We start from the raw sequence: 25,939 nt of genomic DNA, 5'->3' as shown, positions 1-25,939 counted from the left end.
CTCCCAGTGAAATCTAGTCCTATCGGAAAGAAAAGTTACCGGCAGTACAGTTATCTAAAACCAAATACAGCCTCCGGAAAACAGAATTTAATATTGAATTAAATGGCTTTGAAATATAGCCAGCTTTGTCTTCAAAAGCCATGAGACTTGCTCCAAAAGAATGTTCTACACAGATCTTCTACATACTTCTTCTACAACTTACACATTGTAGATCTTCTGCAACTTCCACGTAAGCATACACACATGAGATGTTTAAATCAGCTGGTAATTCAGCTCAGGGAAAGCAAACAAGTAAAACAAGGCAGTTGGTGTAAGGCCCCTGCACCTACATGAGAGTTTCTACTTCAGTCCAACTTTAGTCTGGTTGGTTGGAGACCGAATGTTCCCCACCGTGGATGTGGTTTGAAGTTGTCTGATGGACCAACCACTGGTCCATCTGGAGATGATTAGATCTTACTTAGGGTGATGAAGATTTGGTGCTGTTAATTCAAAGATGCACTAAGGCAATCAGAAACAAATCCTGCTTCCCTCCTCCCAGTTTATTGTCCTCTCCTGCTTGCACTGCTCCCCAGGACACCATGCCCGTGGCATTTTAAGTGATCAATAGGATGAAGGCAAGTTTACACTCTCGTAACTGAGTTTGCTCCCGTACACCCACAAGGAAGGCTGTGCCAGCTTAAGGGCTGCTAAACGAGAAAAACTCCAGCTGCAGAGGGAAAAACACCTCCAGCAACAGCTGGGGCTGACTGTTGAGTCACTTTGGGAGCCGGGGCTCTTGCACTCCTACCCCACAGTCTGTCACCTGCCCATCAGGGCTTTTCAGAGCTCACCTCCTGTTGACTCTCCAAACTATGTGGAACGGCTCTTGGTCACAGGAATATTTCAGTACGGGAGTCTTTGGGTAAGGCAGGCTTTCCACTACTCTTCTGCTGGCCACTGCCCCTCTGAGGATCAGATACAGGTATCTGACTTCCCATGGGGCTTCCACCTTCCTGAAATATTTGGCAATCTTCCCTGAAGGTGGCAAGGTGGCAACACAAACCTAAATGCCCCAGAGAAACTCAATTACAATGAAACCCTTGAGATACCCCTCAGCGAGTTTGAAAATGTTGAGAAACTTACACAACATGTTCAGAAGGGGGATGGGTTGGTTTCTCTTCTTTTCCCCACCCCTTAAACTGACAAGGGCCTCGCAGTTTGTCAAGGCTGTGGGTCAGAATGCAATCTGTGTGCCCAGCCAGGCCGGACCCTCCTGGAAGCTGCCTTGGGGCCACAAACACAATCCTTCGTCCAGGACTCAGGCAGAGACTTTGAAAAACAACGATGCTGCATGGCCAAATGTCCACCATTTGTTTATTTCAGGTGTTTGACCAGAATAAATTATTAAAAAAAAATTAGGAAAAATATTAGGAAGAAAAAAATCATGGGAGATTTAGGTTCGATATAAGGAGGAAGTTCTTTCCTGTGAGGGTGGTGAGGCACTGGCACAGGTTGCCCAGAGAAGCTGTGGCTGCCCCATCCCCGGCAGTGTCCAAGGCCAGGCTGGACGGGGCTTGGAGCAACCTGGTCTAGTGGAAGGTGTCCCTGCCCGTGGCAGGGGATTGGAACTGGATAAGCTTTAAGGTCCCTTTCAACCCAAACCAGCCTATGGTTCTATGATTCTAGAAGAAAAGCCGTGGCTCAGATATTCTGCTTAACGCCTTGTTGAGGATCCCCACCTGTCCCGTAGCTCCTCAAGCGCCTTACAGCGAGGCCCGATGCCCACCACAGGAAAGGCCGTCCCCCGCCCTGGGCCGCATAAGCGCGGGGAGGGTCGCTCAGACGGGGGTCCTTCACTGCGCCCAGCGGGACCCACCGGGGCGGTGTGTGTGTGTCGGCAGGTGCCCGGCCCGGCCGCCGCCGCCGCCGCGGGCGGGGGGCGCAGCGCGGCCGCTCGGGCGCCAGGAGGAGCCGCTCGGTGCCGCTCTTTCCCCCGCCGCCGGCAGCCGGCCCGTGTGCCGAGCGTGTGTCAAACCCACGTGCTCCGGCAGCCCGCGCTGGGGAGCGGCGACCAGCGCCTGGGCCCCGCACCGCGCATCGCCGGCCCGCACACGGACTTCCAACGCGGCGGCCCGACCCGCACCGCGGCACCGCGGCCTGCAGCGTTCCCGCGGCGGCGGCGGCGGCGGCAGCCGGGAGGAGGGCGGCGTTTTCCTGCGTGGCGCCGCGGCCGTCGCCCCGCCGCCGGCGAGCGTCAGGCGGGGGGAGGCTCCGGCCCGGCCCGGCCCTTCCCCTGGCCCCCGCGCCCCGAGGATGGCAGCGCTGCCCGCACGAGTGGCTGGCGGCGGTGTCCCTCCTCCTTTTTTTTCCGGCAGCGGCGGCGGCGGCAGCGGCGGCGGATCATTGTTGTGTGGGAGGAGGGCGGCGGGGATGGACTTGATCTCTCGGGTCTCCTGCTAAGGCGGCCGCACAACGCGCCCCGCCGCCCAGACAGCATCTGCCAGGGCCGAGCCGAGCCGCGCCGGGCAGGGAGGGACCGGCCCCCGCCCGCTACCCCGGCGGCTTTATTTTTGGGGGCTCTGCTGCGCCTCTCCCTCGCCCTTATTCCTCCCTGTGCCCCCCCGCTCGCACACACGCACAGGGACACGCACGCACCCTCCTCCTTTGCCCTTTCATCCTTCCCCCCCCCCGCCGTCCTCCCGCGCCGTCTCCTGCCGCGGCAGATGCGCTGGGGGTCACCGCGCAGCTGGGACTATGGTGAAATTTCCAGCGCTCACTAACTACTGGCCCCTGATCCGGTTCCTCGTCCCTCTCGGCATCACCAACATCGCCATCGACTTCGGGGAGCAGGTAAGGCAGCGCCTCCCCCGGGGACACCCTCACTCACTCACCCGCCCGCCCTTCCGCAAGGGCCGGGCCAGCCGGGCTCGGCGCCTCCGCCAGGGAGGGTAGGGAAGGAGAGCCGGGCTGTGGCGGGCCGGGCCCCGCCGTCCTCCCGCGGCGCATCGCGGCTGAGCTCCCGGACTGCCCGCACCCCCGCCCGGTGCACGGGAGGGCCGGCGGGTCTGGGTGGTTGGCTGCTCATTTGGTTTGGGGTTTTTTCCCCCCTTGTGTTTCAGGATTATATAATCTGAAATTACATCATGCGTTCGCCGGGGCTAGTTCTGGTTTATGCCCCGCGCTCCCACGGCAGCTCAGGTGCAGGCAGCCCCTAGCGCAGCGCCGCGCAGCCCGGGGACCGGCGTGCTGGAGGAGGATGGGGGGGAACCGAGGGGCACCGCGCTCCCCCCGCCCCGCCCCGCGCTGCCGGTGCCGGTGCCGCAGCGGCTTGTCCGTCCCCGCTCCGCCACCGGCAGCCCCCGCCGCGGCATCCCGGGAGGAGGGCGGCAGCCGCTCCGCATCCCCTTCGGTGAGGGAGCGGCTTCCCGGCGGGGCTCCGGACAGGTGAGGCTCTGGCTGAGCTCCTTCCTCCGCTGGTGTGCTGTGAGCCTGGAGTCCGCGGTGATGGGCACAGGGCAGAAGCCTGGAAGGATCGGGGCGCAGCAAAGGGAGCTGCTGCCACCGTACTTCACCCCTGAACAGATCTGTGCACTTCAGCCCTGCTGAAATTCTCTAGCGGTGTTGGTGATCTAAGGCTGTCCCCTGCCAAGGAGACAAGGAAATATCCCACTGTACCCTGACTTACTATCAGACCCCCTTTACATGCAGCCCTCCTGCTTCATCGTCCTCATCCCCGCTTGCTGCATTTGCACCGAAAACATGTTTTGTGCTTGACATACCCACTCCTCCTTTGCCCAAGCTTTACAGGCAGAGGCTTGTTTGCCACAGCACCGTGGTATGGGGAAATCTCTGTTCTCTTGTTTCGGTATTTATGACAGGTAAGGCCCCTGTCTTGTGTCAGGCTGCACTGGAGAGGGCCTATCGTTACATTTTTAGTAGGACAGTATACTCTAATACTTACGAGTGCTAAGCTGGGCAGCCACAGTAAGTATCATATCTCAAATAGCTTTTATCCTTGTCTTAAGTCACTTGGTTTTTCTGAGAAGCTTTTGTTTTCTAAGCAGACTAGGCACTTGCTCCCATGCTCCTTGAGCAAAGGTACTAGAAAATTAGCAGTACTTCCTCCCATTTTTAAAGAAGAAAGTGAAAGGAAAAATATTACAGTGGGAAAAAATAGCTAACATTAATCATATGTTTGTCAGGGCTGTGTTAATCTCATTTTGCTTCATAGTCCTTTAAATTTAAATAAGCCATGATACTAAAAAATGCAATTCTATCCTTGTCTAACAACTGTGTACTTTCCTACTAAGTCTTCTATAAATCATACTCGGGAGTGAGGGGGAGGTAAAACTAAAGATAGAAATGACAAGGGAGAAGGTGATTTAAATGCTAATAACTGTGCCATGTTAATAACATGTAACAGAATTTAAATTGAAAGCACTTCACTCAGCAAACTGAATATGACAGGTATATGTATGATGTCTGCTTTGTACAAGGTCAGCTTGATGCGAAAGTCCATGTTAGCTCATAAAAAACATCCCCCTGGCTTCAGTGTGCTCTGGACCAAGATTTAAAAAATGAGCAAGCAGGAGGTTACAGTTTTGTAAGTGGGGGGCCTTCTAGCTGGCTGGGTACCAGTGACATGAGAGGGATATTAACATGTGGATGATAGATGAAAGCACTTACCTAAGCAACTTTGATGGCATTAGGGACAAAATATCTCAAATAATGTGTTTTATTTGATAGCCAAGTCGTAGGATTGGCCCTCTGGGAGAGCTGGGGTTATTCCCTATCTCAGATGGAAGCCTGGGGAGGTGCTTAATTGAAAAGGGAGAAATCTAGCAAGCAGGGTGACTCCTGCAGAAAATCCCAGCTCAGGAGTGGAATCTGGAAAGATACTTTTTGTACCAGCCTAGTGGGCAACTTACCTACATGGAAATCAGGAAACTGAGGCACGGACAAAGTTACTCCAGGTCTGAAGATATCCTCTTACAGGCAAAAGGACAGGGATTTTATTTTTCTGTATATAATACATGGAATCATTGTTTACACTTGTAGGGCATTACTGCTGGACTTGTGTGGCTGAAAATATACTGACTAGCTGAACCAGTCACCTTTCTGCTCTACAAGATTGTAATAATTTTAATGACAGGGCTGAATGGAAGCAACGTAGGAGAAGGGGTGTGCCAACAGATAGCTCTGAAAACGCTGCCATATCTCCTTCTGTGAACATATGCTGCAGATAAAGAAGATTTCTAAGAATGATAAGTAAAATTTGCATGAAGTAATGTTACCCGCTTTGGGTACTGTAAAAGAGACAAGAGAACTACAGGTCAGAAGTAAGAGATGACTGTAAAACAATTAGGGAGAAAAGGGAGCTTGCTTGACCAGGGAAGAAGTGTTTAAGAAATGCTGTAAGTCATAGAATCATAGCATAGTTAGGGTTGGAAAGGATCTTGAGATCATCATAAACCCTTCTGATTTGTCATATCTTGAGTGGAGAGAGTATTTGGAAGCAGAGTGGTCAAAGCAAAACCTAATACTATGAGGTACCTGAGACTGAAAAGTGAGAAACAAAGACAATCTCACTTTTTTTTTTTTTTTTTTTTCCACCTTGAGAGGCATCTCTAGGTGTGGAATAGTTTTATTCAGCAGCAAACATCATTGGGAAATTGCCATTTCCTTGGTATGGGATGGTCTCTAGGTTTCTTGATACTTCAAGGCAAATTTACAGTAAGGCTAGAGAATATTTGTAGAACACAGTTTGTGACTGTCACCATTGATCCAGATGAGATGCTTGCTGTAGCAATTCTGTTTAGTTTGTAGGAAGTGAAAAATGCTGGAGCAGTGCTCCTTGTAACTAACACACTCAGCTCCTGCAGTCACTTCCAGAACTCCTACAGCCAGTGAAGGGCCTCGTGTTGACCCTTGGACCCTAATCCAATAACACTTTAGGACAAAGCTATATTACAGAGTTACTCCAATCTGGTGAGCTAACCTCATCTGTTCACCTCTTAAAATCTTCTTAGACAAATATCTGATCCTTCCCCTGCAAAAGGTAGTCCTGATGCATGACCAGGTAAATTACCAGAAGATTAGGGATATAACAATTTCTAATCTATTTCCACGATTTCCTTCTGCAACCAATTTCCCTTACAATTTATTTACAGTACTACATAGCTTTTATGAAATAAAATACTACAAAGCTTTCTTCTTAGTGTAAGGCCTTCAGGAAAATAGTCCCAAATATTTTGGCTGAATGTTCCTTCTCCATATAAATATATGTCTATATGTGTGTGTTTGCACATCATTTATTTATTCATCTCCTGGTATATGCATGCACACACAAATATACACAACAGAGTCATTTTCATCCCAAGAGCTTAACACTTACCACCAGAAGAGAGATTCTCCCTTTCATTCTGCTGGTGAGAGCATTCGGCTCTCAACATGTTACCCGAGATTCACAGTAATAAGTGTTTTATTTAGAGCTCAGCTGCTGGAGAGCAGAGTTGGCATTAAAAATCCCAGCTCCTGTGGAAAAATGTTGTTGTATGTATTTGGTTGGAAATAAATAAATAAACTGCTCCCATGCGATAGATGGGAGCGTGCGACACAACCTCAAACAACTCACTGACGAATAATACCACTGTTACCCTGTGCGTTCAAAAATCCATCACCACCCACATCAGTTTTCCTTTTAATACAGTTTCAGAGCCACTCACATATTGTGGTGGGCTGATTCGTAATGTATGTGTACATTTGCATTGGCATTGCTATAAGAGGGGCAAGCTGAGGTGTGCGTTAGTACGCTAACTTTCTCAGAAGCACAGAATCTGCACTAGGCAGCGTTAAATACATTTTGTGAATGTGGCTGGTAACTCTCTCTGCTGCTCACAGGGTGGCAAAGGCCAGGCCAGGAGCAATATTTTGAACTCAGGCCCTGTCTGCAGTAGTCCCTTAATTACCAGCGGGAACAGTAGGAGGGTTTTTTTTTCCTTTCTAGCTATCATATAGCCAGCCCTGGATCATTAGTTTCAATTGCTGTCAGTAGCTGTTGGTTGGGCAGCTTTTTTGCCAACATGACTGTTACGTATGCAGACATCATGTTCAGCAGCTTGCAGGTCCTGGGAAACTAAAACCGAGCGAGCAGAGTCCTGCTGCCACCTTCTCCTGAGGTCACTCGGGTGCCCTGGTCCTGCACAGAAATTGCCATACCTTGTGCAAAGTGTAGTGGTTGGGATCAAACAGGCAAGCTGTAAAGGCTAAACGTTTTGGATTCCAAATTATTTTGCAGTAATTGCTTGAAAAGCAAACTGGTTTTATTTTTTTTTCCTTGTAGTTGAATAGTTTCTGTTTGTGTTTTGTTTTTAAGTGTTGCCAGAAAAGAAGAACAAGTCATGAATAATGTATCAAAAAGTATTAGTGAGCTTATTGTCTGCCCATGCTATTTGCAAACCTAGCAGGGGCTTAAACATTTTGATTAATGCTTCGTGAAGCTCACTTTTGGGGTAAGTATTATTGTCTGGACATTCAGAACAAGCAATGGTAGAGTTCACATTCCCAGCTGTTCCCCGGGGATTTGGGCCAAGTTGTGTAACCTTTCCGTGGCACAGTTCCCCTTCCTTTGAAGTGTGCCTACACACCTACCTGTGTGTCACAGGGATGAAATGAAATTGCACGTGTCAGAAGCACTCCGAGATGAAAGGTGATGTATGAGTGCAAAGTGCGCCTGTTATTGAGGTTGTGAGAGGTCAGGGACTCACTTAAATCATGCAGGACTTTAGTGCCATATAAACAAGAAAGCTAACAAGGTCTTACAATTGGTGTAGGCCATGATGGTGTGTTATTACCACAACCACATTATTAGTAGGGTGTGCTGATGGAAATGCTCTGTTTGTTTAAAATAAATGTGAACTACGCAGCATTTTTAAATTAATTTTAGACGAAATTGTGTTGAAGAAGTAGCAATTCTCAGAATTTGTCCCTCCATCTTAACTCCAGAGACTTTCTTCTAAGCAATGCTGCTTTACTTCCTTTTGCATGCCAGCCTGAACCCTACGGACTTAACTCCTGAACAGTCACCTGCCAAGCACTGGGGGGTTTCAAGCTAGTGCTAAGTGGCCTGTAGGCCACACAGGCAATTCCTGAGACTACCCAACAGGCTAATTAGGCTTGTATGTCAGTGTTAGTTGTAGTGGGTGTTAGATACCAGGCATTGCATTCCCCAGTCATGCAGAGCATTTGTCGGAGTTTCACAGCAAGCGATGCACGCTGAGATCTGGGAAGAAGTCAAAGATCTCATAAACATTTGCAGATAAAAGCCAGATCTCAACAAAGCTCTGATGCTCTTAAAGGTAACACAGACACGTACTCCCGGCAACTAAACCAATATATATTTGCATTTGGTAGCACATTAGGTACAAAGTAAACAGGTTATGAAAAGCAGTGGGGCTATCACAAGATTTCAGATGATACTGGAGATGATGAGAATGAACCTACAAATGAAGTGTCTGTCCCCTGCAGTGCTCCATGTTGCTGCAGTATAATATACATAATTTAGAGCTATGATCTGTGTTATGCCTTATTTGTCAGTATCTTCTCTTTTTTCATCATCTCCTTCCTTCACAAAAACCCCCAGTTCCCTGCTTCCCACTCCCATTGCCTCCAACCTCCCAACACATGGCTGTGTCAGTCCCTAGGGACTTCTCCAGACTTTTACTGTTAAAAACTAGCAAGTTTTGTATTTGGTGATACCCATTAAGCATGTCTGAAGTAGTTGGCTATCTATGTAGCTGCAGAGATAGCCTATTCCAGGAAGGAATGGAAGGAAGGAGGGAGAAACAGCTCTGTGCAGCACCAACCAGCCACTTTCTTATTTCTGAAGTAGCTTAATTCATCTCAAAACTGTGAGTTCAGATGATATTTGCCCAAATCTGGTTCCTGGAAAATAAAACTTTGAGGTCTGTGAGGTGGAAACAATTCTCTCTACCAGAAGGGTAACCGATGTGGTGCATTTACCACCTTTCTCGGCAGTCCTGAGTCCCAGTATCCAGTGTGAAGGGCCTTCTCTGGAGATACTGCAGTCATAATACCACTGGATATTCACTGAGAAAGGGTCATGGGGCAGCCAAATACTTCTGGTGATTATTGCAGACATAAGGGAATTGGGTCCTCCTCCCTACACCAATGAAAATCTAGTAGACTTAAGACAGCGTCTGGAGGATAGATGAAAATACCCAAGCCTAATTTAAAAAAATGGGCTCAGAACTGAAATTGTGAAAAGGTTTTGAACCACCATATTCTGTGTCATGGAGAGAAATCCCCAACGTAAAACTTTTAGGTTGAACTGACTATTTGATTTGTTTCAGGGATTTTCTTGTTCATTGGCAGTCCTGGGGTAACAGTTGGACTTGGTGATCTCAAAGGCCTTTTCCAGCCTGGTTGATTCTGTGATTTCTTTTTGTTGGGTTTTCACAAAACCGGGAAAGCTTATTTCTTTTTGCATTTGATTTGGTCTGAATGGTTTCTTTTTAGTCTTTGCTCATTTTACTGCTGCATGGAGAACTGAGTTGTATACAGTGGCTTATATGACATGACCGATCTTATGACCATTTGAAGATAAGTGACTTTTTGTATGCAAAGAAGGTATATACACAAGGCTCCAGCTCTGAAAGTACACATGCTCTATATGCCTGTCTTGAACTTAGGCATTTATCTCTCTCTTTGTGCGAGTGTTGTCAGTTCTAAAATAGTGGTGTGTTTCACAAGGCAGTTACAGAGTTTATTCCTTCGTGTTTGTAAAACATGGATGTAAGTTGCTGTATAAATAGCAAATTTAAATATATCTGCCAGCTCATGCAGAAACCTCCGTGCATAAAACTGAGCAATTGCAAACAGATTTTGCTTTGTAGCTACTTTCAGAAATCTGTGATGTTTTTAAATAACATGTATTACTGCTGAGCTCAACTCCAGTTTAAATGTTATATCAGAACATGTGTTTCTTAAAAAAGAAATGGAAAATTTGTAATGTCGCTAATCTCACTGGCTAGTAGTACCTCATCCTATTTATACTTGGAAACCTGTGGATTTTGGGGAGAGGGAAGCAGAGTGTTAATATGCAATTAGATCATGAGATTATGCTTCTTTCTGCTTGCTTGATTTCCTACTGACATTATATTGCTATAGCTACAGTTTTAGACACCGTTGCTGCCTTTTCAGATGACCACTAGCTGGAGAATTAAAAAAGAGCTGCCATAAGAACAAGAGACCTAAATGACCCATGAACTTCAGTGTCTGAAACAGCAAAGCTCTGCAGTTCTTCTGTCTCCTCTGTGGTATCGCTTCTCTTTCAGATTTTCCACAGAACTTTGCTGCTTTGCTTTAGATTTTGTCTGCATATACAGTTTTTCTTGATTAGTTCCCCTTCTGATGTAGTGCAGAATAAAATTGCCTGCATGAAGCATTAGCTAAGAATAATTTCAGGTGTAAACACGCTTTCGGCTCCAAAGAGAGCTGTAGTACGGCATTGTTATTTGCAAAACCACACTTGATTTCTGTAGCTTTTTCAAGAGCATTCTGGAAAAGGACAAAGGAAAAATACTGGAGAGTTAAGAGCAGATTGTTAAAAAGTGCTACAATGGCATGAAATCTCAAGTGCCAATTTAATTATTTTTCACAAGATGATGTAAAAAATTTACTGTTTCTGATTTGGCAGGAGCATTGCTGCTGGAGAAAGGGTGGCCACTGTTGCCCAGCATGCCCAGTTTGCTTTACTGATGCAGTGGTTCAGCAAGAGTTCAGCTTTTAGCGTGGGAGGCAAATGAACTGCAAGACGCAAGTTATTTTCAAGTGATTTGCTTCAGAAAGCTTTCCTGCATTGCTGCTGGATGGACGAGGCAATTGTTTCCAATCTTCTTCAATTTTCAGAGCAGAGAAAATTCCAGTGGAGATGCAGAGAACATTCTCGTCCATACAAGCTGGACGGCATATTTGTTTTTACATTTTTTTCAGTTACCTCTCTGCAACTCCTTGTAAATATTCCCTAAGATAGAGAGTTCTGTGGGACTGAAAAGCTGATGGCACCAAAGCACGGACTAGTATGCTTGCTAACAAATACATTTGAAAGGCTTTTGGCAGGGAGATGGTCTGTCTTCTGGCCTTATTACCTATGTTTTGTACTTCAATTAGTGAATGAAGTCAGGTGCAGGCCATGCTTGAGCTTGCAGGTGCTGACCTTTGGTCTGTGTGGCTGCATGGCTTTCATCTGCTCTGGTCAAAGAAAGTATTGCCACATGCCAGCCAGGACTGATATTTTTCCTTTGTTGAGTCAGGTGGGCAGCGTGTGCAGGTATAAAGGGGGCAACCACGTGGCACCCACTGTTCTTCCCCTGTTTTTTTTAATGATGGTGTTTGACATCTACTTCCCTGAAAATACAGGATTTATGTTTAGATTTTATTGGTCTCTTTTCCCTGTTCACTTTCTGCTAACACCATGTTACCTCTCCTTCATTCTGCTGCAGATGGGTGACCAGTATCTTATTTTCGTAACCTCCCTGTCAGCAAGCAGCAGCTCCTGTTCCTGCAGCCATGGCCAGCTAAGGTGAGGTAGCTCTGATCCACCTCCAGCAGCTCCCTCCTCATTGCAAAGGCTTTCCCTCGTGTAACATACCAACACGCTTCAGGAACTTGGCAGCCTTAGATCTCAGATCTGCCATCCTGCAGGTGAAAGACAGACTCTTGCACAAGTCCATCGTTACCATTTCCTCTGTCAGCATCTTACCAATTAAAGAGCATTTAGGCTATTTGAAAAGAAAACTAATAGTAGCATTACAGAGCAGAAAGACACTTCACATTTTCAGTTTTGGTGAGAGAGAGAAAAATGTCATTTATGTGAGAGGAAAGATTATAGAAGTGAAGCATTTATAGTTTGGACAAAAAAGGGAATTTGATAACTGCAGTTGTAAGAACTGCAGCGTGGTCATGAAGGAAAGGAAATGTGGCTAGCTAGGTCAGTGCTGTGGAGGAGAACGTGGCCAGGAGCAATGAGCGAGATTGGGGTTGGTTAAACACGATTTAGACTTGAAAAGGTTTCCGGATGACTTTGAGCGTTAGAATTATTTGCAACCCACTGAGCCCAAGAGGACAGCTAAGGAGATGAGTTCAAACCAGCTACCAGCTCTGCCCAGCAGAAGTGAACATACTGGGTGATGTACTTGGAGGGGTAGCAGGTTTTCCCCATTTGTATGGCTTGTGGTGGTGGGGAATAAATGTTCTGATCTGAGTATTAGGATCATCCTACTTACTAAATTCTAATTTTTTCCCTCTCTTGCTGATAGTTTTTTTGAAGCCTCTCAAAATAACCCCAGTTGTCCTTGGTTTTGTACAGTCATGGGGACATCTCTGGTCATTTTTCTCTGCACTTCAGTAGTACAAAGCGACTGGTAACGTGGGGCTCCAAATTTAGTTTGACAGCTCTGTCAGCTTCCCCTGTGGTTATGTTGGGGCGTAATGATTTTGCAATCTTAAGCATTTGCTTTAGAAGAGAAAGAAAGTACAAACCACAAAATATTTTTCAGCTCCTTAAGACACCAAAGGTAGTCATCCAAAAAAGCCGCCTGTTTGCTACAGGTAAATGCTTTTTCTAAGTACTTCTCAAATACACACATACACATGCACGTGTATGTGTTGTGTTGTGAGCAGCAGACTACCTTTATAGGAGAATTATACACCAAGTGGGGCTAAAGTACTGTCTTGATTGCTTACTGGTTTATATGCAAGGCCAAATGGTTAAGGAAATTAGGACAAGAGTTGTGCATGGAATTACTTAGGTAATTGCACATGCACCTGATACTGCTTATAGTTTGAGCCACCTCTGGTTACATGGCATTATAGTGGTTGGATGTGCAAATGCTGTTTTATTTTTGAATCAATGGTTTTGCACATGGATTTCATCTTTTCAAAATGTGACCTTGAGAGCACTCTTGATCCCTGCACCACTGTTCTTTATATACTTGTGGGCAGTCATTTTACTTCGGAGTGTTTTATTTCAAAGCATGAAAGCATGACGACCTTTCAGCATTCACAGTCTTGTTCTTATATGAGCTTTCTGAGATGCAGTCAACGGTCTACTGGTTAGGACATGCTCCAGCATTGTAATAGTCTTGGGAAGAGTTTTCGTCAGCAATGCCTTCTGGATCCAATATATAAGTAGTGTTCTTTTTTCTGCTAATACTGTGTGGAGGCCAATGTTTCTCTCTTTAATGAATTTATGAGAAATCACACCAGGTAGCCTGCTTGACATTTTCATGTTGTAGGCTTGACCTGTTGGTGAGCTTTGAATCGCTGTCCGGAAAAGGCCAGTATACTTGTGGGCTAGCTTTTCCAAATCACAGCAGGCCTTTTTTGTCAGCTGCAAGCTCCTACCGCATTGTGGGTGGTTGCATCACTAAGGAGAAAATAGCTAGCAAAGGCACAATCATTGCCTCAGGATTTCATCAGGAAAACCTCATGTTAAGTTACATAGTTGTGACTTGAGTTCCAAGGGTTGGGTGATGCTTGCAGTAATCTGCAGATGTGGAGTCTGTTGTATTCTGTGTGCATCCACTGATTGGAAAGGGGAAATGAGTTGTAAGAGAGAGGGGTTTAGATCAAGAGCGAAGCTGCCTGAGAGGGAGAAGCCTGACAACTTTGGCTTTGGAAGTACAAGCACATTCCAGAAGTCCCAGTGTCCAGCAAATGTCTGTCTCGGGCCATGAAAGCTTTTCACCACAGTAGAAAGACTGAGATGCTTACAGACAAAGCGGCTGCAGGGCCATAATTTCATTACTCATATCTTGCTGAATAATGAACTAAATATTTTTTTCCTCCCTCTTCCTGCTGGAAGTCTAAAGTAGACAAAGGAGTCATGCCAATGTAAATTTAGCTTAATGAGAAGGCCATCAGGTTCTCTATGACCAGCACCAAGAAGAATGTTAAAGCAATACTCGTGCAGATGGCGATAAAGGATAACCTGCACTGAACTATAGAAATAAATGGAGGAAAAAATGACTCACTAATATCCTTGACCTTTTTTCAAGAGCAGATAAGAATAGTAGCAGCACCTGAAACCATTAGATATGAATACGGTGATTTCTGGATGAGTTTGCCTTATCTCTTGAGAACTCTGAGTATGGAGTACTATGGCAAGAAATAAGCAAATCGGCTGGACAGGGAAGTGCTTATGTCTGCAGCCAGAATAACAAACGATATTTGAGTTTTTTTTTACTCTTGACAGACTCACAGCACTGGGGACCCTAAGCACTGTTTCAGTTTGCTGTTGACACAGCATAGGGGTGAGGGATGCACAGACAGCTTGGAATGGTTACAAAAGAAAAGGATTAGTAGCCGTTTTGGAAGAGGTTATTATTTCAGTTTTTGGGAGTTGGTTTCAAAAGCCACTACAAGCATGAGTATCCCTCATTTGGTCTCTGTAGAGAATAGTGCCTCTATAGTCTCATGGCATTTAACATCAAATACCTGTACACTTCTTTCTGTTTTGGCCAGATAAGATTCTATAACCTCAAATCTTCTGCGTATACCCCTTTGTTTTGTGATTCCTTTGTGAAAGAAAGAAAACATCCTATTGAGAAGGAAATAGGATATAAAAATAGGGAGCTGCACACAATTCAGTCCTTTTTTTTCCCTTCTACTGAATCCGTGCATGGCAGTGCACTGGTGCAGCATGATAACCAACAGTCTCATGTTTGCAGCCTGCCAAGCTGAACCCAACAGGATCAAGCATCATCAATATATCATCTTTTACCCTGTTTTTTTTGTCTCTTTATACATATTTATTTGAAACTGGGAATTTTTTGGGTTCAGCTCTGGGTTAGGGCCACCCGTGCACTGCTGTGGTTTGTGGCTCTGGACAGCTCCTGAACCTCTTTCCTGCCTCCTCCTTCTCACCCTGCCACCCATTTGCTGCCCTATTTCTTTCCAGAGAAGTCTGTAATCTTCAAATATCTGCTTCCTTTCTGTCCTGTCTACTTTTCCTTTTCTGTCCCTTTCCAGGGGCTGCCTCCAGAGCACGTCCCATTGTTGTTTGGAGGCAAGCAGCCCCCTGTAATCATGACTGCACAGCATCCACCGCCTGCCTCTGACAGATTCCTTCCTAGCAAACAAGAGGCCCGGTTCAGCAACAGAAATGCTTAACTGGAAATCTTTTTGATGTTTGTGGGCTTTGAATTTAGGCCTGAGTTAAGCTTATGCACAGGTGTTTATCTCATGTGAGGCAGCCAGGCTTTGCGTGAAGAATGTGAGCTGTGCAAAGCTGCAAGACTTTATCTAGCAAAGTGTCTGTGCTCTCCTCCTCTCCTTCCTCCAGACATGCAGTTGCAGTACCAGGAAACGTGCTACCCAGCTATCCATAATCCTCCTTTCATGTCCCGCCATGTCAGGGCCAGCTCTGGGTCAGTCTGGTTCAGGTACTTTCTCTCAGTGCTGCCGAGACATGGCTATGAGTGCTCTGCCACTGCTGGTGACCTGAGGCTCCTGCTCATCCTGACTCTGGTGGCTTATTCTGAATTCCTGCTCAGCACAATGCTGTATCGGAGAAGCAGTAAAGTTTTTCTCCCTGCATGCTGGTGTCTGCTGGCACGTGGTAAATGCCTGCTGCCCTCACTGGCAGGGTTTTTTAAGATGCTGCATACGAAGGTCAGGGTGATTATTTTCTCACTAAGCCTTAAAGCCAATTTCTGGATCACAGACGAGAATAACATTGCCTGCATTCCTCACATGCCTGTTCATCCTGCCATATAGGTCTCATTGCTGTAGCAATGACCACTGATGTTTTCTTACCTGCAGGGCCAGAGATAAAGATGTTGGAGTGCTGAGGGAATCTAATCTCAGCAAAGCTTCTTTTGGATCAGAGAGCAGTTCTGCTGTTTGGTGTATTCTTTCAATCATTTGAGGAAACCTGGCAGAAGCATGCCGAGCTCAGTCATTTGTACACAGGCATGAATGCATTGAGAGAGAGGTCCGGGTATTGTGAAGTAGGTGTTCAGTGTAGGTTTCAGGCAGAGACATGTCCATTCTGAATCTGTGCATCACTTGAGGGACTTTGGAGATGTTTAGAACCATACTTCACATTATAAACACTTTTTGAAAAGCTATAAATAATTTGGCTTCAGACATTTCCAGGTCATAACTAAATTACTAGGCTTGTTTCAAATCAGGGGTGAATAGCACTGTGTGAGTCAGACGAATCACATGTTCTAAATTAAACTTCTGCTGAACCAACATTGATCTTTAGACTCTTCTTAAAAATCTCCCCGCCTTACAGAAATTGCTGATAGCATTTCTGCAGAGGTTGATAACAAATTAAAAAATAAAGCAGAAGCATGGAGGAGAGTAAGGAAGCCAACTGTATAATGGGAAGAATCAAAACATGCAACTTGGATAAGGTATTCTGAATAAACAAGTAGTGGAATAACAGCTTCAGTAGTAGATAGTTTTTAGCTTGCCTAGCACTCTCAAGAGTTCAGATTGCAAATCTTGTAAATTTACTAAAGCGGGATCATCTCCTAAGGAGTATGAATGAGTATTTCCCTACCTAGGCAGTGTAAACTGCCTGAAGTATTACCACAAAGGGCTCCCGTTCTCTTTGGGAGAGGGGAAAGAAGAATATGAGATAAATGAGAATGACATAAAGATGAGAAGATAGGAGATCTTGCAGGATTTATCTGATGACCTGTCTCCCAGTAGAGATAATATATGCCCCAAATGAGATTTCACCTGGAATACTTTGTGCAGTTCTGGCCCTACATGCGTAAGGTCAATTCAAGCTTGTTCTACAGATTAGGCAACAGAAACCCCAGGTATTGGTTCTTGCCCTTTTTTTTTTTTTTTTGTATCATCCTATCTGAGAAGGAGAAACTGAAAGATGTTGATTTCTGTATCCCAGCAAAGATGGGTAGAGAATGAATAAGGTTGTTCCCTGTGAGTAGATAAGGGAAGATGTTAGCGTACCTGCAAACAAGAGCACACTGGGTAGCAACACCTGACTGTAAACAGCCAGTGAGTGCTTTTAAGCTGGAAATGAGAAAGTCTCCAGACTACCAGAAGAATGAGGCTCTGGAAAGAGCAAGAGCAGAAAAGCTGAACTACTTGTTTTAGAGATTGTGTTAATGAATGACATGCTATTGCATGTGTGCCTGGAGCGCAGCAAAGGACTGAAGCCTATACCCTGGGAAGTTGTTTCCCTTCCCTGTGTGATGAGAAGAAATACAGAACGCAGAAGTTGGTACAGACAACTATTATTTTGTATATATGTGTATATATTGTGTATATGTGTGTATATATTTCCAATATATGATCTATATATGCACAAAAAGGAATGGGAGACCCTGCGTGGAGGTGCATGAAAGCAAATGCTCTGGCTTTAGCTTATGCTACTGTCCTGTGGTCACCTAAGAGAACCTGCTATTGCTGCTTAAGCTCTAGTTTTGAATGCTTTCTCTTCTCATAGCAGTTTTTAAAATCTCTCTGAATATGCTGTCATTCTAAAACGGAATCATGGAATCATAGTATGGTTTGGGTTGGAAGGGACCTTGAAGATCATCCAGTTCCATCCCATCTGCCATGGGCAGGGACATCTTCCACTAGACCAGGTCCCGTCCGACCTGGCCTTGAACATAGAATCATAGAATCATAGAATGGTTAGGGTTAGAAAGGACCTTAAGATCATCTAGTTCCAACCCCCCTGCCATGGGCAGGGACACCTTGCCCTAAACCACGTGGTCCAAGGCTCTGTCCTTGCTTTTGAATCTCTCTTTCTTATATTTAAAAATAAAAAATAAATAAAATCATTGTTTACTTGAGACCCTGTTCTCTCAAAAGAATGGCAGTTCATTGGGGTGCACGATTCCTGAAACCACGATGTGTCTCCTCTCTGGGGGCCACGGAGGCAGGGTGACTGCTTCTGTGAGGCTGACACTGCTGCTGCTGGCACCAGCAGACAAATGAAGCTCTGTTCATTTTCTGCTCCAGCAGAATGAGTGGGGGGTGGGGGATGGGACAGGAGAATGATGAGCTTGGGGATAGAGGTTGCTTAATCCAATGAGGAAAAATATAATGAGAGAAGACAGTGTATATTCAGGTTCATAAAGAAGTGCTTTCAATGATAACACATTAAACAAAATTTGGAAGGGTTTGGCAATGCTCTTTTATCGCTGATCACAGGACAGCTTATCTGTTCATTTTTGCTGTTTCACATGCTAATGATAAATCAAAGCTGAGTGTCAATGTTTGCTTTGTCATTGTCATTGACCCTGATTTAGGTCGATCTCAAAATATGAAGTACCTTCCTGGTTTCTCATTGCTTATGTCTTCTCCCAGCATTCCAAATAGAAGGCTGGCATTGTGATTTGAAGATCCTTTTAAACATTGCTGCTGTAGTGTATTCTTAGTGAAAATAAGAGTGCCAAAAGTGTGACAGAGGGGGAAGCATCCAGACTGTGCTGAGTGTACCAGAAGAGTGTACAGGAGAGAAATGCTTAACTCCCATTGGCCACTTCAAAAGTCTCAGTCTGTATCTTTCAATCCATTTGAATTACACTGTTTTGGTCCTGCTGAAAACAAAGCAACCATTAATACAGCAATGAGATATTAAAAGAAAACCGATATCACAAGTTTTATAAAATGCATGCAGTACCTTCAGAAGCGTGGCATTTTAGAAGTGCAGGCATTACATTTGCTGGCCTCTGCATAAGTGCAGCAAATAAGAAGCCCTACTAGTGTTGCTCTAGTTAATGAAAAATGTGATTTTAAAATGTTTTCATGATGTGACTAGAACAATGCATCCTGTAAGGAGAGCAAATGCTGAAACGTGAGATGCTTGCTTCTGTGTCTGAGAAATAAAGCATTTTCATCTGGCTGAGTTGAGGTTGAGGGAAGAGGGAGCTTTATTTGACTTGGGGGCTTCTGCATTTATTTTAGTTACCCTATGTACGTGCGGGTGTCCAGGCGCTGATTGAGCGTGGTCTAATTACTCTGCTGACAGCAGACAGAAGCAAGTGGCCAGACCATGAGGTGTGTTGTACCTGCTTTGACCTACAGCCGTCATCTGGCCCTACTCCTTGTTCAGACATGCTGAGGAGGGGCAGCCAGCGGCAGGGGGATGCAAAAAGTTTACCTCACGCTGCCACTGCTGTACATGCAGAGAGGTGAATTCTTTGGCCTCTATAAAGGCTGTTGACCTTTATATTTTTTTAAGTCAGGACAGAGTTCGTTCTTCCACAAACAAAGTGGCAAATCTGTTTGTTTTATACTTGCATCCTAGACTCTGAAAGGTTGAAATCTTTTTGCAACATATCTATTCCCTTTTCATCTCTAATGATCACTCTTCATTGCTATTCATTGCATAGGGGAATGGGTGCAGATTTCGCATTTCCCTGAATACGTTCACTCCTTGAATAGTCATTATGCTCCCTGTAGCCATAGCTAGGTAGCAATATCCTTGAAAGTGGAGAACTGATTTTTTTTCCTTCCACAGTCTTTTTAAAAGACTGGTCTTTTTTATTCACTGTTGGTAGAATTAGAAATTTGCTGTATCATTCTTAACCAAGCAGAATAAAGACAGTCTGGAAATAGAAATTGCTGCAGCTTGTGCTGAGAGATGTCAGCCATTGCTCAATGTCATTATGAAACTGTGAAGTCATCAGAAATTTTCCTCACTGGGAAAGTGAATATTGGGCACTGTGGTGGGTTTCCAAACTGAAAATGGTGAGACAGAGGTCTAGGAAAAAGAAAGGAATATCACATGACATAAAAGTGTCTCCAGTTCTTTTTCGCTCACTGGAAGTTTTTGGCTGTCTGTAATATCTGATAGCCACAGAAAAGATAACTGAAGATCCATGACCAGTAAGTGCATTTCTAATCCAAGACAGCCTGTAGAGTTTCTGTATGCTCGGTGGGAACTTTCTCCACATTAACATTGAAGCCATGCAAAAACATGACCCTTGAAAGTGAACAGGAGGAGGAGATTTAGGAAAGGATAACTTATCTTGTTAATGACACCAAAGAATACGACACTCAGGAGAAACCCAATAGCATCAGCAGTAAAGGTCCCGTTACCACTGTCAAGGATGAAAAGGAAAGCCTTTAAGAAAAAGAGGCAATAAATTTGCTTTCCAACTCTTTTATCACCCAGTACATAAAAAGCCTGAGGGAATGAGATCTTACAATTGGAAGGAGTCTTAATGGCCCAAAACTCAGCCCAGACCTTGGAACAAAAGCTATAGTCATCACATTGCTTTGCTTTCCAGACAAAGAACTTATTATGTAAAAAGCAGAATAAAACTCAAGAGCCTGGGGTATGCCAATAAGCAAATCTCCCTTTACTCAGACAATAAGAGAAAAGATCAGGAGAGAGGAACAAATGCAAGGCTTCAAACAGCAGTCTGTTAACCCGTCAGACCAATGTGGATTTAAGATGAAGGTCCACCAGTTTTTCACCTACACAGGAAAACACTGTCTGTGCCTTTGCAATTTCTCTTGTAACATCAAAGCCAGTGCCTCTAACAATTCCACATCTTCTGTCAGAAGTTAGTGCAGTTATAAAAGTAAGCGGTATCTGCTTATTCATATAACATGATTCAGCTTCTTTTGCTTCCAGTAATGTAGAGCTGAAATCACTGCTGAGTGCTTATTTCATATTAGTGGTATTTCAGAAGACGAGGAGAGAAAAGAATAGAGAAATTAGTAGTTGAAACACCTGTTATTGTATTATTACCTTTGTTTTATACCAACTGTATCACTGGGGCTTGTTTGCCATAAACCAAGAAGTCAGCAATGAAAGTAGCTGGCACTCCTCACTGACAGAAGAAGAGACAGCAGCAGTGACTGAAAAAGCATCTTTACTTATGAATTATTACCAGATAATCCTAATGAGGCTGAAGGATGTCCATTGTAGAAGGCAGTAGCCAAAGCTCACAGATTTTAATGAAACTAACAAAATGAGGCAAAGGATGTTCTTTTCTTTTACTGCTCCAATAGCCTGGTCTTTATTTGTAACTGAAGGGTACTTCTGTGAAGAAATCATTAGTATCGTTATAGTAAGATGCAGAAGAGATCCCAGAAGAGATGAAGAAACCACTGCCTCGGCTTTCACTGGTTACCAAAGGAGTGTGGTCTGTGATGCCTCCATTGGAAGTAATTTTTGCCCACTGGAGGAGCTGGACAGTGTCTGCTGGGAAGAACAAACTCAGACCTGAAAAAGCAAAAACCTGATTCTCACTATGCGTAAGTGTGCAATGTTTTCTGGGAATAAAGCTCAGATAAAGCTGATCTCCCATAATGTAACTCCATGAAAATGAAATTCAAGGCAGTGATTCAGGCAAGTGCATAGTTTCTATTTGAAACTCCAAATTGAGAACTACTTTATGTGAATCATTCTATTTTCCATGATTTTCTATACAGATAAATGTTTATATTACTTAGAGAAGATCAACAAAACATACAGCTGACTATAGCCGTTCTTAACATAGTTAAACAAAGGAGGAAGGCTGCTCTGAAGCTATTTTTCATGCCTTTTTTGAAGATGGATAAGTAATCAATTTTTCAATATTGTATTGTCTCAATTATATTTATAAAACTAGTATCAGGAACAGAAAACAGTATTAGCCTAACCCAGTTCGGTAACAGGTAGTGAACAGACCTCAGCTCAAAATCGGGAAGGCTATACAACAGCTGTGGGGAGCAAGCAGCATCATTTGCTGTATAATGTGTCAGAAAAAAAGATCAGAGAAAAAAAGTTGCAGGTGGTGAGATGATATAACCTGCAGAAATATACAGGCATACTCAGGAAGAGGAAGAAAAAATTCCCCTTCTAGTTCAGAGGACACTGTAACTGTAATCCCTTATTTGCTGTTACAGAAGTAGTCAAAAAAAGATTGTTTCCTCCAGAAACCTGAAGACCCACCTTTTGAATGTAGCTCATAGCGCTTTGCCTGCTAGCAAACATCTGCCTCCAATTTCTATGCAGATGCTCTTGATCACATGTATCTGAGTCATGCTTCTTCTGGAAACATGTAATGAATTATCTAAATACCGAGCTGACCTGATGTTACACTGAACAGCTACTTATTCACTGCTTCCTTTACTGGGGTATTGCTGGTCTCAGCGATGCTGCTGTAGTCGCAGCTTAGATGTCAGCACTGGCGTAATTCGTAGCTCTGCAGTCAATACCTTTTAAGATGAAAAATGCATAAAATACATGCCTCAGAGAATCCTAAGGAAATTCCCCCCCTTCCACAAAAAACACCTCCCCACCTCACCATATCTCAGGACTTCTAACTCAAACAGCACCTAAGTTTCTTCCCTTCCCTTTTTCAACCATCATCAGGAACCACCGAGGGATGTTTACACCACTGACCCTCTGGCTCTCACCTGGGTCCCAAAGCTGTCTCTGGCAACTTCAGCATAAGTGTGCAGCTAACCAAGCCAGAACTTAGATTAAAACTATTTTTTGCTTTAATAATTGGCTTATTTGTTAGGTCATCAGCTGTGGAAGTAAAAGTTAGGGACAGGAGTGCTATGAACAAATACAATGACAATTACTGTTCACTGCTGAACATCTGTCACAATTAAGTCTGCTTTCAGATTTTCCTTCACTCTTAGTGGCTGTCACCATTTCACCTGTCCTGTCTAATATGTGGAGTTGCGTGATGCAAGTCACTTGCTACTTTGCTCAATTTCCTCCTCCCTGTTCAACGAATACTTACCTGACCTAAAAATAAATGTGGATTAGTTTATAAATACGATCCTTGGGCTGCAGGCTGTTAGAAGGGAACAAATCCAGCCAGTCGTGTATGTGTGATGAAATGAAAACTGTGCATTGATTTTTTCCTGCTTTGAACTCTAGGCCATTTTGTATTTCTGGCTGCTGCATGCAGGATGAGGCTGTATCTGACAGCAGAAGTGGACTTTAAAAGGCAGAATGTAAATAACGTATTTGGAATGTGCCCAAGGAGATGGGTCTTGCTTCCTCCTTTTTCCCTTCAAGTTTCACTTAATGGTTTGTGACCACCAGCCTCCTGCTTTTTCACTGAAGCAGTGAGAACTGCCCTTTGCCAAAATTCAAGTCGGTGTTTTTGAACTGAAGAAAAAAAGTGAACTGAGAAAATGTACCACCTTGAGAACAGATCTCCTGCTGTGGGTGCAGCAGCTCAGCGGCAGGCACTGGGCCCTGACTGTCCTGTGGTGGCAGGGGTCATGGAGCCTCCCATGGAGCCAGGGAGCTGTGCATCCCAGTGTGGCGGTCACTACAGACCGGGCATACCAAATAGGGTACAGTGAGGTAGCTCTGAAGCCATCATCCAGCACCTGGTGATACTGCTTAGGAGCTCACTCAGACTAAAGAGATATATCATAAAGTAATATGTGAAGTCAGAATACCTCCCTTACCCCTTTACCCACCACACCAAAAAAAAGATCGGTGTTTGCGTTGCTGATGCCGACTGTGGCAGATAAACACAGTGTTGCACCATTGCTGTTTCTGTGCTTTCCTGAGGGCAAGCAGGAGTGCTGGCCTCTGTGGACTGGAGAAAGGATTTCTCACTTGAGGCTGTTTGGGGACAGTGCAACTTGTGAGCAGCATTTCAGAGATTATGAGCTCTGTGTAAGCACCTTTATCGTACAGCAAGCTCCATTTGTTTGTAAGCCCAGTCTCTCCTGCTATCTTAATGATCTCCGCAGTCCACATTTGGCTGCAGTTGCAAGCAATGATGTTGCAACGGTGTCCATAGAAGGTCACTAAATCTCAATGACCCTTGGTTATCAGGAAGAACTTATCTTGCCAGCTATTTTCAAGAGAAGAAATTATGCAGAAGGCAAAGCTATGTCAGCGAAGGTCCCCAAATACTTTAAATGCCCCCAAATACTTTAAATGCCCCCAAATTCTCTGGCAAACAACAATCAAAAGGAAAAATTTCCAAAGCTGGGAAATGCAGACAACAATTTTTCTTTTGTCTAATTCTGTTTATTTCTTATGCAACCGTAAATTGCAAAATCTCTGTTCTGTATCTTAGCCATATCTGCTCTTGCACTTACAAACCACCAACTGGCAAATACGTAGAAAATGGAAAGTCTAGTGCTTCTGCAAATACGCATGGTTGTGCATGCGTGTGTATGTAAAGGCAGACATATGGAATAGGAATAGCTCTGACTGGACATTTGGACCATAAAGTTCTACTTTGTTCTATGTTAGCAGTCTGAATTTGTGTGAAAGAAATATGTCTCAGAGCTATTGGAGAGAGGGAAGGAAGTTCTCCCTTGAAGTTACCCCAGGTCAAAGGAAAATAAAGATATACAAGTCCACATCCAAACTCAGTTTTCTGGCAAGCATAAAACTCTGGAAACTTTATAAGTCTGATCACCATCTAATAAAAAATTTTGAGACGCTGAAGTTGACGGGACACAGAGGAGCTCCGGGGTAGCAGCAAGCAGATCCAAATTTGAAAGCTTATTTGTTTATTTGTTCTTTCTTTCGCATGCTGATATCAGTGATGGCTGATACTTCAGAGTCAGACTTTAAGTTAGTATTTGTTAATATGTAAACCTACATGTTCAAATAGCAAGTCATTCTCAACAGTTAACAAACTAGTTATTAGCATGGCATGACTTAGGCAGTGTTAACATCACTTAAGGATGATCTCCTCTACTCCCTCTTGTGAAATTTTGTTTCAGGAGATAGAGATGTTATCTACAGTATTTCTTCCTTCCATTTTACCTTAATTCCTATTCCATCTTGGCTTAAGCTGCTTTTCATAAGATCGTGGTTTGTCTTTTGTCTCTTTGGACAACCTGCAGCTGAATTAGTGTTGGTCAGGCAAGGTTATGCAATTTTATGTATAGTTGTAGGGCTCTGAAACCTTGGCCATTCAGCATAAACATAAGTGTTTCAGCTCCGAGAATCTGGAAGCTTTCTCATTTGTGAGGTGTTTTGATTCCTGCCTTAAAGCCACCAACAGATTTAATACCACTGGACATTTCCATTCAAGTGAGGAAAAACACTTGCAATCATAGAAATAGAACAATATTCAGCTAGAACCTCGTGGTACTGCTGTGTAATCTGATAAATTACATGACATTTCTCACGTTAACTCCCAAGTATCATAAATACTTCTAACAGGAGAATCAAGTCCACAACTTTCTCCACAAAATGTAATAACCATAAACTTCACAAATTATTTAGATTTACCATATAGTAATTTAAAAATAAAAAGTCAAAATGCACCATGTGCTTGAGCAGTGTCTTACAAGCAGTCTGCAAGTAATACTGTCCTGGTCAGTGTCAGTCTGGTCCTGGCGCGATGCATATGAGCAGGTGCTTGTGGTGCTCCACTGACTTCAAAGCAGCTTTGTGCATGCCTCAGCAGATTATTTCATGGTCAAGCTTGAAGGCACTTGGTACCAATCAAGTGTGGTTGAATGAGGCTCAGAGGTAGAATAGCAAAAGGCACCAGCCATGGTTTATGGATCCAGTCTCAGGTGAGCGCGTTCTTATGTCACAGCCTGGGATGCCAAATTGCATATTTTGTCCAGCATGATCCAGAGTGAGTTTTCCTAAAGTCATCTTTCCTATTTCCATGCAGCTTTTCCTACTGTACTTCCTACTCATCTGTGCTTCTGGTCACCTTCCCTCAGCACCTTCACCTACCACTCTTACATTTCTCTGATGGCCCTTGGGTATCAGCTGTCTGACAAGCTGCTGGCCTGCCAGTGCTCTGAACTGTTCATCTGCAAAAGCTGACTTTTTTAATCTCTTCGGATCATTAATGAATGCTCGAATTCACTATTGACATCTGTTCCATTTCTGTGAAATTAATTTCATCATCTACAGTGACTACTCCCTGGCAAAGCTTAAAACCTTTGCTTTCTTCTTACCATTTTCTTTCATTTAGTCTGTATTGCAGTTGACCGC

General features: G+C 44.2%; 1 protein-coding gene across 3 annotated transcripts in view; it reads left to right on the top strand.

Annotated features, from left to right (window-relative positions):
• Positions 1–1,218: 1,218 nt before the first annotated feature.
• ANKH (ANKH inorganic pyrophosphate transport regulator) overlaps positions 1,219–25,939 on the top strand; it is a 97,333-nt gene continuing 72,612 nt past the window's right edge. Inside the window, exon 1 of one of the 3 annotated variants that reach the window (XM_030488360.1) lies at positions 1,219–2,829. In XM_030488360.1, the coding sequence (XP_030344220.1) occupies positions 2,734–2,829 (96 nt within the window). In that variant the 5' untranslated portion in view covers positions 1,219–2,733. Of the gene's footprint in view, positions 2,830–23,478; positions 24,569–25,939 lie in introns of those variants that run through there. The other 2 variants (XM_030488531.1, XM_030488443.2) reach the window with 2 other exon arrangements.

The sequence above is a fragment of the Strigops habroptila genome, chromosome 1 (assembly GCF_004027225.2).
Source record: "Strigops habroptila isolate Jane chromosome 1, bStrHab1.2.pri, whole genome shotgun sequence".
Taxonomy (NCBI): domain Eukaryota; kingdom Metazoa; phylum Chordata; class Aves; order Psittaciformes; family Psittacidae; genus Strigops; species Strigops habroptila.
Note: the sequence above shows the minus strand (reverse complement) of the source record. Positions and strands in the feature narration are given on the sequence as shown.